This window comes from Cynocephalus volans, chromosome 3, assembly GCF_027409185.1.
Source record: "Cynocephalus volans isolate mCynVol1 chromosome 3, mCynVol1.pri, whole genome shotgun sequence".
In the NCBI taxonomy this organism is placed as follows: domain Eukaryota; kingdom Metazoa; phylum Chordata; class Mammalia; order Dermoptera; family Cynocephalidae; genus Cynocephalus; species Cynocephalus volans.
In genome coordinates this window covers 11312690-11327736 of record NC_084462.1, presented here as the reverse complement: position 1 = coordinate 11327736, position 15047 = coordinate 11312690, and the positions used below count along the sequence as shown (strand labels likewise).

The following is a 15047-nucleotide window of genomic DNA, read 5'->3' as shown; positions in this document are numbered from 1 at the left end:
TCCTGAGGATGATGAGTACCCTTTCTAGAGCTAATGATACTTTTCCCTCATGACACAAGTTTAAGGAAAGGCTTTTTGGCCCTGACTCAGAAAGCCTAATAATAGGATAAGTGAGATACTCAGATACAAGGGAGCAAATTTAGCATCCCAAATTCTTTCCAAGTCCTTCCTATATGCGAGGCAAGATAATTTCTGGGTTTTGAATGTCATTTTGTATGGGCTAGGACTTGCATTTACCTACCCAGAAAATTATGAGAAAAGCAATAAGCTTTATGAATTAGCACATCAAATACATAATTCCCGATGTGTACACTTGTAAATAAATTCAGCCCAATTCAAAATTTTGTTCCAACTTCTAAGGTCAAGCACTGTTAAAACCCACTCCTACAATCATGGTCTGAAGATGGCGGTGGCTGCGGTGGCTGGTGCGGAGTAGCTGAGGTGGAAAAGGCGGCCACTGGGCCTCAGGCAGCCGGGAAACTTGTGGACCTTCCTCTCGCCATTTCTTAAGGGAGGGCTGCTGCTGCTGGCCGGTCGTGGGGGGTGACCGCCACTTTGCCCCCGGCAGGAGAGGCTGCCTCACTTACAGGCAACAGCTTTGAAGTGTGGAGCAGGAAAAGAACTGTTTCTTAGCTGCAAAAGCGAGTCTCGAAACAGGGAACACGGCGCCAGGGCTGCTGTGGATACAGCCAGGATCCCAGAGGCCGGGGCCGCGCTGAAGGCGGCCAGCTGCCCTATTCAGGATTCGAGGTTTCAGGCTGGCATTAAAGAAGACTCCTGGGAGTGCCCGAGCCGCGCTGCGACTGAACAGCCCGAGGCGGCAGTGGCCGAGAACGGGGAAGGCAACAAACCAGAGACAGAGAGCGAGCACCCGACCTGGCACAACCCTGTGAGTGACCCCTGGCCCAGTTCTGTTCGGGGGTCGGATGCCCACCCGGCTCCCGCCTGCACCACCAGGCCACTCACCGCCCCGGGGCTGCCTCCATTTTCCCAGGTGCGAGCAGCTCCGCCCGGCTCGGCCATCACTGAGCCTTCTCCCTTGCTTGGCCCGGCGCGGGGCTTTCCAGAGCCTGCGGGCAGACCTCCCCTCCCACTCCCTCCGTGGTTCTCTGGCGGGGCTGGTGGCGTGGGGCGTCCCCGGCCAGGGTTGGGAGGGCAAGGAAGTACGGGCGGGCCGACTGTCACTCCACCACACCCTGGACTCCGGCCCCCGGTAAACTTCCTGTTAATGGGAGGCAGATACCATCTCTGCAGCCACCAGTTCGGAAAAAAGCCTAACCAATTTCTGGTTGGGAATAGTGTGGTAGGAGAGTTCCCAGGTCCGCTTGAACCTGCCGGAGAGCAGGCTGCAGGCGGGCGCTAGACTCGGTTTATACCAGGGGGATACAAAGGTGAACAAGACCCGAGAAACATCTACATAGTGCTACAAAGGCACCCAGAGAGACTGGTCGTCTGTGCCTAGCAGAAACCTGGTAGACTTCCTGGGCAAGGCGGTGCCGAGCAGGGTCTTGAAGGCCCAGCTGATACACGAGCGGTGCAGAAGACATGCCCCAGCCCAGCACAGTGTGCACAGAGTGGGGAGACGTGCGGCCAGAGAGGCGGAGACTCGACAGAAACCACATACCCGGTGGGGTCACCACTGCACGATCTAACAGCCTGGGCCAGAGCACATGGAACGGGGAGAAGTCCTGTACAGGAAGTGAAAGCTCAACAGAGATCACACACCCTGTGGTACGTGATCCACCAGCCCAGCAGAGTCCAAGCTGACCAGAAAGGTGGCTCCCCAGAGAAGCCCAAGACCCGAGGCAACCACACACACAAGGCACTAGAGGCTAAATGAGTAGTCGTGGAGGGAGCCATACGAAATTGGCAACCACAGCAACATCCTAGTTAGTCATTAGTCTCAAACCGGTGGACTGTGAAACCCCCTGCCACAATGAATAAACACCAAAAAAAAGATACCAGAAATACAAAAAATCAAGAAAGTACACCACCAAAAGTTAATAAATCTCAAACTCTAGATCCTATAGAACAAGAAGCCCTTGAAATAACTGACAAGGAATTTCGAGTGATAATTCTAAGGAAACTGAATGAGATACAAGAAAACTCAGCTAGACATCATGATGAAATGAGGAAAAGTATACAGGACCTGAAAGGAAATCAATGTCCTGAAAAAAAATGTAGCAGAACTCGCTGAACTGAAGAAGTTATTCAGCGAAATAAAAAACACAACGGAGAGTTTAACCAGCAGGCTTGTCGAAGTTGAAGAGAGAACCTCTGAACTTGAAGATGGGCTGTTTGAAATAACACAAGCAGACAAAAAGAAAGAAAAAAGAATCAAGGACATTGAAGAAAATCTGAGAGAGATATCAGACAACCTTAAGCGATCAAATATCCGAGTCATGGGTATTCCAGAAGGGGAGGAAAATGGAGATTCCATTGAAAACATATTCAACAAAATAGTGGCAGAAAACTTCCCAGGTATAGGAAAAATCACAGATCTTCACATCCAGGAAGCTCAACGATCTCCAAATGTATTCAACCCAAAAAGACCTTCTCCAAGACATGTCATAGTCAAATTGGCAAAACTCAGAGACAAAGAGAGAATCTTAAAAGCTGCAAGAGAGAAGCGTCAAATCACCTGTAAGGGAGCCCCAATCAGGTTAACATCAGACTTTTCATCACAAACCCTAAAAGCTAGAAAGGAATGGGATGATATTTTCAAAATACTAAAAGACAAATATTGCCAGCCAAGAATACTCTACCCTGCAAGGCTATCCTTCCGAAATGAGGGGCAAATAGTATATTTCTCAGACAAACAAAAACTGCGGGAGTTCACTACCACACGACCACCCTTACAAGAAATCCTCAAGGGAGTACTGGGTTTGGTTCCTGAAAAATAACTACCACTGCCATAAAAACCCAGGAAAAATCTAAACCCGCTAGTATAAGAAAAATGGCATTCATGAAGAGAAAACAAGCTAACAAAAACACTATCTACAACCTAAGGAACCAACAAACAAAGAAACCAAACAGTAAACCAGAAAGCAAGGAACAAAAGACACCTAAGACAACCAAACAAGCAATAAAATGCTAGGAATAAATCAACACCTTTCAATAACAACTCTTAATGTAAAAGGCTTAAATTCCCCAATTAAAAGACACAGACTGGCTGACTGGATCAAAAAGCAGGACCCAACTATATGCTGCCTACAAGAGACCCACCTCACCCATAAAGATTCACACAGACTAAGACTGAAAGGAAGGAAAAAGATTTACCATGCAAACGGAAAAGAAAAACGAGCTGGAGTAGCTATTCTTATATCTGACAAAATAGACTTTAAACTAAAAACCATAAAAAGAGACAATGAGGGACACTACTTAATGGTAAAAGGACTGATCCATCAAGAAGACATAACAATCATAAATATGTACGCACCCAATGTTGGAGCAGCCAGATTAATAAAACAAACTCTATTAGACCTAAAGACGGAAATAGACACTAATACCATAATAGCAGGGGACCTGAACACCCCACTGTCAATATTAGACAGATCATCTAGGCAAAGAATCAGTAGAGAAACACAAGATCTAAACAAGACTCTAGACCAATTGGAATTGGCAGATATCTACAGAACATTCCACCCAACAACCTCAGAATATTCATTCTTCTCATCAGCACATGGATCATTCTCCAGGATAGATCACATATTAGGTCACAAATCAAGTCTCAATAAATTCAAAAAAATTGGAATTATCCCATGTATCTTCTCAGACCACAATGGATTAAAACTAGAAATTAATAACAAACGAACCTCTGGAAACTATACAAACACATGGAAATTAAACAGCATTCTACTTAATGACATATGGGTCCAAGAAGAAATCAAGCAGGAAATCAAAAAATTTATTGAAACTAATGAAAACAATGATACATCATACCAAAACCTGTGGGATACTGCAAAAGCAGTATTGAGGGGAAAATTTATTGCATTAAACGCTCACTTCAGAAGAATAGAAAGATGGCAGGTGAACAACCTAACACTTCACCTTAAAGAACTAGAAAAACAAGAACAATCCAAACCTAAAGTTAGCAGACGGAAAGAAATCATTAAGATCAGAGCAGAACTGAATGAAATTGAAAACCAAAAAACAATTCAAAAGGTCAATGAATCACAAAGTTGGTTTTTTGAAAAGATAAATAAAATAGACAAACCATTAGCATGGCTAACAAAAAAAAGAAGAGAGAAGACTCAAATAACAAAAATTAGAAATGAAAAAGGCGATATTACAACTGATTCATCTGAAATACAAGGAATCATTCGAGACTACTATAAACAACTATACGCCAACAAATTTGAAAATCTGCAGGAAATGGATAAATTTCTGGACACACACAAGCTCCCAAAACTGAACCGTGAAGACGTAGAAAATTTGAACAGACCAATAACAATAAAGGAGATTGAAGCTGTTATCAGAAGGCTCCCAACAAAGAAAAGCCCAGGACCAGATGGATTCACAGCAGAATTTTACCAAACATTCAAAGAGGAATTGACACCGATTCTTTACAAACTATTCCAAAAGATTGAAACGGACGCAAATCTCCCAAACTCATTCTATAAAGCAAACATCATCCTGATACCAAAACCAGGTAAAGCTATAACCAAAAAAGAAAACTACAGGCCAATATCCTTGATGAATATAGATGCAAAAATCCTCACTAAAATACTAGCAAACAGAATACAGCAACACATACGTAAAATTATTCATCATGATCAAGTGGGATTCATCCCAGGGATGCAAGGTTGGTTCAACATACGCAAATCAATAAATGTGATACACCATATTAATAAACTCAAACACAAGGACCATATGATCATCTCTATAGATGCTGAAAAAGCATTTGATAAAGTTCAGCACTCATTCATAACAAAGTCCCTCTATAAGTTAGGTATAGAGGGAAAGTATCTCAACATAATTAAAGCCATATATGCCAAACCCACTGCCAATATCATCCTGAATGGGGAAAAGCTGAAAGCTTTTCCTTTAAGAACAGGAACTAGACAAGGATGCCCAGTCTCACCACTCCTATTCAACATAGTGTTGGAAGTACTACCCAGAGCAATCAGAGAAGAGAAGGAAAAAAAGGGCATCCAGATTGGAAAAGATGAAGTCAAACTGTCCCTGTTTGCAGATGACATGATCCTATATATCGAACAGCCTAAAACCTCTACAAAAAAACTGTTGGAATTGATAAATGATTTCAGCACAGTAGCAGGATACAAAATCAACACACAAAAATCAGTAGCATTTCTATTCTCCAATAGTGAACGTGCAGAAAGAGAAATCAAGAAAGCCTGCCCATTTACAATAGCCACCAAAAAAATAAAATACTTAGGAATTGAGTTAACCAAGGAGGTGAAAAATCTCTATAATGAGAACTACAAACCACTGCTGAGAGAAATTAGAGAGGATACAAGAAGATGGAAAGATATCCCATGCTCTTGGATTGGAAGAATCAACATAGTGAAAATGTCCATACTACCCAAAGTGATATACAAATTCAATGCAATCCCCATCAAAATTCCAAAGACATTTTTCTCAGAAATGGTAAAAACTATTCAGACATTTATATGGAACAATAAAAGACCACGCATAGCCAAAGCAATGCTGAGCAAAAAAAATAAAGCTGGAGGCATAACACTACCTGACTTTAAGCTATACTACAAAGCTATAATAACCAAAACAGTACAGTACTGGCATAAAAACAGACACACTGACCAATGGAATAGAATAGAGAATCCAGAAATCAACCCACACACTTACTGCCATCTGATCTTTGACAAAGGCACCAAGCCTATTCACTGTGGAAGGGACTGCCTCTTCAGCAAATGGTGCTGGGATAACTGGATATCCATATGCAGGAGAATGAAACTAGATCCATACCTCTCACCGTATACTAAAATCAACTCAAAATGGATTAAGGATTTAAATATACACCCTGAAACAATAAAAATTCTTAAAGAAAACATAGGAGAAACACTTCAGGAAATAGTACTGGGCACAGACTTCATGAATACGACCCCAAAAGCACGGGCAACCAAAGGAAAAATAAACAAATGGGATTATATCAAACTAAAAAGCTTCTGCACAGCAAAAGAAAGAATTAAAAGAGTTAAAAGACAACCAACAGAGTGGGAGAAAATGTTTGCAAAATATGCATCTGACAAAGGATTAATATCCAGAATATATAAGGAACTCAAACAACTTTACAAGAAGAAAACAAGCAACCCAATTAAAAAAATGGGCAAAAGAGCTAAGTAGGCATTTCTCTAAGGATGATATACAAATGGCCAACAGACATATGAGAAAATGCTCAACATCACTCAGCATCCGGGAAATGCAAATCAAAACCACATTGAGATACCATCTAACCCCAGTTAGGATGGCTAAAATCCAAAAGACTCTGAACGATAAATGCTGGCGAGGCTGCGGAGAAAAAGGAACTCTCATACATTGTTGGTGGGACTGCAAAATGGTGCAGCCTCTATGGAAAATGGTATGGAGGTTCCTCAAACAATTGCAGATAGATCTACCATACGACCCAGCTATCCCACTGTTGGGAATATACCCAGAGGAATGGAAATCATCAAGTCGAAGGTATACCTGTTCCCCAATGTTTATCGCAGCACTCTTTACAATAGCCAAGAGTTGGAACCAGCCCAAATGCCCATCATCAGATGAGTGGATACGGAAAATGTGGTACATCTACACAATGGAATACTACTCAGCTATAAAAATGAATGAAATTCTGCCATTTGCAACAACATGGATGGACCTTGAGAGAATTATATTAAGTGAAACAAGTCAGGCACAGAAAGAGAAATACCACATGTTCTCACTTATTGGAGGGAGCTAAAAATTAATATATAAATTCACACACACACACACACACACACACAAAAAAAAAAAAAAAAAAAAAAACTGGGGGGTGGGGAAGAAGATATAACAACCACAATTATTTGAAGTTGATATGACAAGCAAACAGAAAGGACATTGTTGGGGGGGAGGGGGGGAGGGAGAAGGGAGGGAGGTTTTGGTGATGGGGAGCAATAATCAGCCTCAATGTATATCGACAAAATAAAATTAAAAAAAATAAAAAACCCACTCCTACAACCATTTTCTAGATTCTGATATAAGTGTTGATATATACATTTAGGAGTCTTTCACCCTTCCCTAACGTCTTTTCTTATGCAAACCTCTAGATCACTTTAAAATCAGATTACTTTCTTTCTTTTTTTTTTTCGGTTTAACCAGTAAAACCATAATATGAAGGATCGTCAAAAAGTTCATGAAAAGATTGTATTATCTTTTAATTCCATTTTTCCATGAACTTTTTGAGCTACTCTTGTATTGGTGGGCTAAAGGGGAAATTGGTTAACTATTCCTGAATGTTTGAGACAAAGGCAAATTAGTTGGTATGATTTCTTAAGGTTTCTTAGGGCTTTAGAGTTTTAAAATTCCCAAAATTCGCCCACAGATTCTCATTTCAATAACCAGGATATAGACCATTCCTAATTAATGTGAAACATTTTACTTAAGAAACCTGCTGAAGTTGTGAATTCAATTAGCATTGTGGCTTAGCAATCCACAGGCCCATTCTTTGGTATTTAGCAATACAACCCTACAGTCACAAACAAGAAGAGATTCTTTCAATTATGTTACAAGAATAGCTTGTGTTCCATTCCAAACTTTAAAGCAAAAGTTCTTTCTCTTGCTTTACACTACCCAATTCTATTATGAACAGGCATCACATACTCCCCTTCAACTAGCATTTCTCATCCACTTTCAATTGGGCTAAGGCCACAACAATCTAGACCAGAGCTGATTTGCTGTTTTACTGTTGCTATCAAGGCATGATACTTTCACGGCACAAAGTATAATTAGGAGCCTTGCAATCTTTTGCTCCATCTCACCCAACAATCAAACTTTTAAAAAATCCACACTTCTTGATCACTTTCCTGAAAAACTCAATGTTGCCAATTTCTGTATTGATTATGTTTCTTGGTTGAGAACAAAAGAACCTAATCTAACTTTAAAATAAAATCAAAACACTGGTGGGATACATCCTGGTAGGAACATGAATCAGGTCAGCTCTGAGTAGCAAAGCAGCCGGAACTTACATACTATCATTAAACTGTGGCCAAACGATGACTCATATTCAACTCTATCCTGTGTCTCAAGAAGGATAGAATATCTAATTGGATTAAAATGAACCATGTATAACCAGCAACACAAAACCTTATGGAATCACATAAGAGCAGCTCACCCACAGAAGTCTAGGGAAGGAGTTTTGTGTGCCTATTTGTGTGTACATGGTTTCTATTTGTATTTTAAACAGAAACAACAAATAGCTGATACATTCATATGTGTTTATAATTTTAATTTTATAAAGTTTATGTAGTTATAACTATTTGAACATATTATATAGACATGAAAATAACATTTTCAATTCGTAATCTGCAAGACTTTTTTTGAGTATAGAGATCCACCTCATTCTTTTCAGACTGCATCGTAACCTACTGAACTGATTTCCTATAATTTAAGTAATCAATTTACTAGACAAACTGTTCCAAATTTTTCACAATTCTATAATAAATGTGTTTACGCATCCATACTTCTGCACTTGTGCTTTTCAAGAAGATAAATTGCTAGATGTAGAATTGTGGCAAAGGGTGATTACATTCAAAATGTTGACAGGTAATGTCATGTTGCCCCTAAAATGGTTTTCCTCTAATTTACCTTCCCAATATATGAAAATGTGGTTTCTCACATCTGCACAGTACTGGATATTATCCAACCTTTATGTTCTCATAAAATTTCTGTTGGTTTGTGTTGGTAATGGTGAGGACTTTTAAAATTTGCACTATCATTAGTGAGGCTGACATCTTCTTTTATTTCACCTGACTGTTTTAATTTCTTTATCCAAGAGCTGCTTGTTGATGTGCTTTGCCAGGCTGTATCTTTGCCTTTCTACAGACTTTGCCGCTTTCCACAGACTTTTTATAAGGGCTATATCCTTTGTAATGTGTGTTTAAAATATCTCAGCCTGTCATATGCAACTTAACTTTGCATAGAGTGTCCTATACCATGGAAAAGGTTTAAATCTTGTACATGGCCCTAAGTCATTTTCTCTTCATGGATTCTGTAATCCACATCCTGCTTTACTAAAGCCTTCCTGAACCTAAAGGCATAGACATATTCTAAATTCTCCTCTACAATCTTAATACTGTTTTCTATAACATCTTTAATCCAAATTAAATAAAATTCTCTGTAAGTGGTAAAATGTGGAGCTGACTTTATTTCCAGTTGGATAACTGTCAAAGGCTATTTAAATAATCCATCTCTCCCATCAAAACACCAAAAATACCACTTTTACAATATATGAAATTCACGGGTACATGACCTTTTAAAAAAATTTCCTTGAGATACTTGCCCAGTTACCACTCTACATGACTTTTAAAACAAAACTGTCAAACGTAAAAATATCCTACAGGGATTATGACTAGAATTTAGTAAACGTACGGACACCTTTACAGCACTGAAATGTCCATCTAGGAACATGTTATGGATCTCCACTTATTCAGAATCTCCATTCTCTGTCAACAGAGGTTAATACTTTCCTTTTATATATAACCATGAGTAAATTCAACTATAATTTCATTTCTTCCCTCAGTTCGATATCAGAGTTGACTTAGGCTTATGAAAGAAATGGAACATTTAAAACCTTTTTTTCTATTCTCTAGAACAGCTTAATTAGTAGATCCTTGGAAGTGCATAATTAATCTATAAACCCAGGTGTTATGGGTTGAATGTGTCCCCCAAAGGTTCATGTATTGGAAATTTAATCCCCACTGTGACAGTGTTAAGAGGGTGGGAAATCCTATTATGGTTATTGAAAGGTGAGGCCTTTAAGAGGTGATTAGATCACGAGGACTGTACCCTTGTGAACAGATCAGTCCATTCATGCGGTAAAGGGTGTGGTTCTGAAGGCTTTATAACAAGAGCTATTGAGCAGGTTAAGTCTCTCTGACTCAGCCATTCACTATGTGACACCCTGTACAGCTGCAGAGCCACCATCAAAAAGGTCCTCACCAGATGTGTTCCCTGGACCTTGGACTTCCCAGCCCCCAAATTGTAAGAAATAAATTTTGTTTTCTTACAAATTACCCAGTTTCAGGTATTCTGTTATAATCAACAGAAAATGAACTAATCCACCATGCTAGAATTAATCTGTGCAGGCTAGACTACGTATGTTCTCTATTTCTTCAGTTAAACACTAATAAATTTTTTGCCTTGACAAAATGGCTTGGCATATATTCTTCCCACCAAATTCTTTTGTTCCAGTCTTATCCAGCACTCTAGTCACTTCTTAAAGCATGTTCTTTGTCTCAGATTACATTTAATTTTCACACCAACAATGGAATACAGACTGAGTCACGAGAAAGCTACTGTATTATTGTCATAACATTAAACACATGCCAATCATTATCCACCTTAAGATAGTTTTGGTTCCAAAACTGTTATGATCACCTAATATGGAAAAACTCGGGCTGAGCCCGTGGCGCACTCGGGAAAGTGCGGCGCTGGGAGTGCGGCGACACTCCCGCCGTGGGTTCGGATCCTATATAGGAATGGCCGGTGCACTCACTGGCTGAGTGCCGGTCACGAAAAAGACAAAAAAAAAAAAAAGAAAGAAAGAAAAAGAAAAACTCATCCTCAGACTTCATTGTTTGAAAATAATTTATGTACTCTGAAGAATACTGATCTATCACTTACCAAGCACTCAGTATGGGGCAGTCATCAGACTAAGCACTTTACATCCATCAAGCAATTTAAAATTTCATAACAAACATTTTAAGAGGAGAGCAATATAATTATATTTAAATTTTAAAAATATCACTGTGGCTGTAATGTGAAGAATGAACTCAAAGGAGACAAAAGAGAATGCAAGAGACCAGTTTTGGGCAATTGTAACAGTCTAGGTGAAGCAATTGTGTTTTGGACTAGGGCAATAGGGACCAAAAGAAGTGGAAGAATTCCAAAAATATTTACCAGATGATGTCCACAGAACTCAGTAACATAGAGGGTGAGGAGGAGCTGGATGTCTGAGCTGATAAGCAAGGTAGGCACTTTGAAGACTTTTTCACATTCCTTACATTCATAAGATCTCTCCCCAGTATGAATTTGTATTAGTCCATTTCTGTTGCTTGTAACAGAATACCTGAGACTGGGTAATTTACAAAGAAACAATATTTATTGCTTAGAGTTGTGGAGGCTGGGAAGTCCACACTCCAGGGAACACATCAGGAGAGGGTCTTGTTCTTGGTGGTGGCTCTACAGAGACATAGGGTATCACATGGTATGAATAAGAACGCTAACCTGCTCCTCACTCTCCTTATAAAGCCATCAGAACCACATCCATTACCACCAATGAAATTATGTCTTATTCATGAATGGATCGATGATCCACTCACTAGGGCATGGTCCTCACAATCTAATCACCTCTTTAAAGACCCATCTTTCAATCACCATAATAGGATTTCCCACCCTTTTAACACTCTCACAAAGGGGATTAAGTTCCTAATACATAAAATTTGGGGGGACACAAGTCAATCCGTAGCAGAATTCTTCCATGTAGACTAAGGTGTCTGTTTTAATTTAGGATCTTTAAGATAGAAAGCACCCCTCCAATGATTAAAAGAGACACAAGATAGAAAGAAAAATTTTATTACTTACAGGTTCTGGGGTGTACACAGCACACCTGGAGGCCATACACAGAGATCAGGGAGTGGAGGCAGGGAGAGAAAGGCACACATGGGCTAACACTTGACCCTGGCTCTAGGGCATTATCCAAACAGGCTAACCAAAGGGAGTTTTAACTGGTTGGTTTAATGCAAACAGGCATGAGTTCCAGGAGGTGACGATGGCATATCTGCACAGTCCCTGTGGGGTGTGAGGGTCAGTGTGGCCAGTCAAGCAGGCTGCACCTAGCTGTCCCACAGGAAAGTGGTAACCAGGGAGCAGTTAGCGGTTGTATAAGGCAGATATCTGGACCAACCGCACTGAGGAGTGGGGGCAAAGGGAAGTAGACTAGCAACTGTGTCAAGGGGGACTGAACCCTGTTTCTGGTATGACAAAACCCAACTTATATTTAAAACAGATGCCAAGGCAACCTTAAATTATGAGAATTCACTACAGTGTTCAATCTGGCTGAAGACTTTCCTATAGTCCTTATATTCATATGATTTTTCTCCAGAGAAGTCTCTGATGAACAGTAAGGGACTGACAATAGCTAAAGGCTTTGCCATATACTACATTCTTAAGGTTTCACTCCAGTATGACATCTTTGATGATAAATAAAGGATGACTTTCTTGTGAATGCCTTCCCACATTCAAAGCATTCATAGGGCCTCTGGCCACTGTGAAGTCTCTGATGCTGAGCACAGGATGAGCTATCACTAAAAGCCTTTCCACATTCCATACATTTATAGGGTTTCTCTCCAGTATGAATTCTGTGATGTTGAATAAGATGGGAGGCCTGGCTGAAGGCTTTACCACAATCCTTGCACTCATAAGGTTTCTCTCCTGTATGAATTTTCTGATGTTGGGCAAGGTGTGCCCTCTGTTTGAAAGCTTTACCACATTCTTCACATTCATAAGGCTTTTCTCCAGTATGAATTCTCTGATGAGTAGCCAGCTGTGAACTGATGCTAAAAGCTTTTCCACATTCCTTACATTCATAGGGTTTTTCGCCAGTATGAATTCTCAAATGACTAGCAAGGTGTATACTCTGCCTAAAGGCTTTCCCACATTTCTTACATTTGTAAGGTTTCTCCCCAGAATGTACTCTTTGATGTTGAGTGAGTGACGCATGATGGCTAAATGCTTTCCCACAAACATCACATTCATAAGGTTTCTCGCCAGTGTGAATTCTCTGATGTACAGTCAGGGATGAGCCCTGGCTAAAAGCCTTCCCGCACACGTTACATTTGTAGGGTTTTTCTCCAGTATGAATTCTCCTATGCTGAATAAGCCCTATGTGATCAGTGAAGGCTTTTCCACAATCGATACAACCAAAAGGTTTCTCTCTGGTATGATAATACCTCCAGTGACGAATAAGGGATGGGTTATGCCTGAAGGTTTTTCCACACTCAATACATTCATAGGGTCTTTTGTCAGTGTGACATCTCTGATGTCGAGCACAGGATGAGCTATCACTGAAAGTTTTGCCACATTCCTTACATTCATAGGGTTTCTCTCCAGTATGAATTCTCTGATGCTGAGCAAGGTGTGCAGGCTGGCTGAAGGCTTTCCTACATTCCATACATTTATATGGTTTTTCTCCAGTATGAATTCTTTGATGTTGAATAAGGTGTACATTTTGCTTGAAGGATTTCTTACATTCTTTACATTCAAAGAGTTTCTCTCCGGTATGTATTTTGTGATGTTGAGCAAGGTGTTGCCTCTGCTTGAAGGCTTTTCCACATTCCTCACATTCATAAGGTTTCTCACCAGTATGAATTCTCTGATGAACAGTACGAGATGAGCTATGGGTGAAGGTTTTCTCACATTCATTACATTTAAAAAGTTTCTTTCCTACACATACTTTCTTGTGTTTTATTACCATGAAATTTCTGGAGTTTTCATTATCTGACTTGTGATTATAAACACTCTCTTCTACATTGTCCAAATGAACTAATTTCTCAGATTTAGTATATCTGTAGTCTATTTCCTTAGTGAGGGTTGCTTTATGAGTGATTGTTCCTTGCCTGCTAAATGTCTCTTGACTTACCATGTGCCTCTCATAAAATTCTTCATATTTCCAATTTTCTCTGAAAGTGGAACACTCAAGTCCATAGCATGTAATTCTCTCCATTAGTGCATCATCATACATGAACTGCTTCAGAAATAATTCTTGTGTCTCATATATAGATTCCCAATCTGAAAGATATCAAAAAAGCAAATGTTTCCTTTATCACAGGCTATAATTTAAAGTGAAAGAGGTGACTCAAAAGCATTTAATGAATCCCACAAAACCTATTATATACAGGCATGTCTAATGAAAAATATGCAATGAGACCCAGAGAACAAGAGCTCATACAGGATAATGGAAAATATGATTAAGAAAACTAAACATAAGATAATGAGGTCCTGGAGAAATCAAATTGCAATGGCAATAATATTTTATACCTCTATAAATTAAGCTCCTTTCCTCTGATCTCTCCCACTAATAACTGATTTTCATATACAGCTAGGTTAACTTTGTGAATACCAATGTCATTACTGCTCAAAAATTTGTAGAGATCCCCAATAACCACATATCTTATGCTTTGTGACTTCCCTTAAGATTTAGGTAAAATTCTAGGATTATCTTTTCATAATCAGAAAATAGTGTTCCCATGAACCATCCTCTGTATGTTTCAATACAGTGAACTCATCACTTCATGCAGTTCTTTGAACTTCAGGCTGCACATTACAGTATTTTTCTATCGGTCTTAATAAGTGCCACTTCTGTAAGTGCCACTTCTCAGGCTACTTCTCAATGGGATTTTGCTATTTCCTTTTTTGAAGATACTGGTTTTATAACAATACGAAGGTTGGTATCACTATTACTAATCACGTTCCTACATACTACCGGATGAGTTCTTTTCTTACCTCATGAGCTAGAGGTAAGCTTTGGAGAAGGAATGAATGTGATTTAAACATTGCTGCTTAAGTCACTTAACATATATAGGGAAACCTGGGCATATATAAGAAGTTGTCAATAAAATAATAAAGAAGAAATTTGTATGAAAAAGGTAATACTGAGAGAAAATCTTAGGGAAAAGGTGATATCAACAAAGAACAAAGAAGAAAGTGCTTTCCTTTCCTATCTTGTCCATAGCAAAGTATTGACTAATCTAATTTTTCCTAAGCAATTATCTAGTATGTGTCAAGCATTAGGGACAACAAAAGTTCTTGAGCAGTTTAGAAAGTCATAATGA

At 39.5% G+C, this 15047-nt stretch overlaps 1 protein-coding gene across 2 annotated transcripts in view; it reads right to left on the bottom strand.

Annotated features, from left to right (window-relative positions):
• The window catches only part of LOC134371787 (zinc finger protein 471-like), a 77821-nt gene that overhangs the window by 47392 nt on the left and 15382 nt on the right, over positions 1–15047 (bottom strand). Inside the window, exon 5 of one of the 2 annotated variants that reach the window (XM_063088611.1) lies at positions 12384–14004. In XM_063088611.1, coding sequence (XP_062944681.1) covers positions 12384–14004 — 1621 coding nt within the window. Of the gene's footprint in view, positions 1–11809; positions 14005–15047 lie in introns of those variants that run through there. The other variant, XM_063088613.1, reaches the window with a different exon arrangement.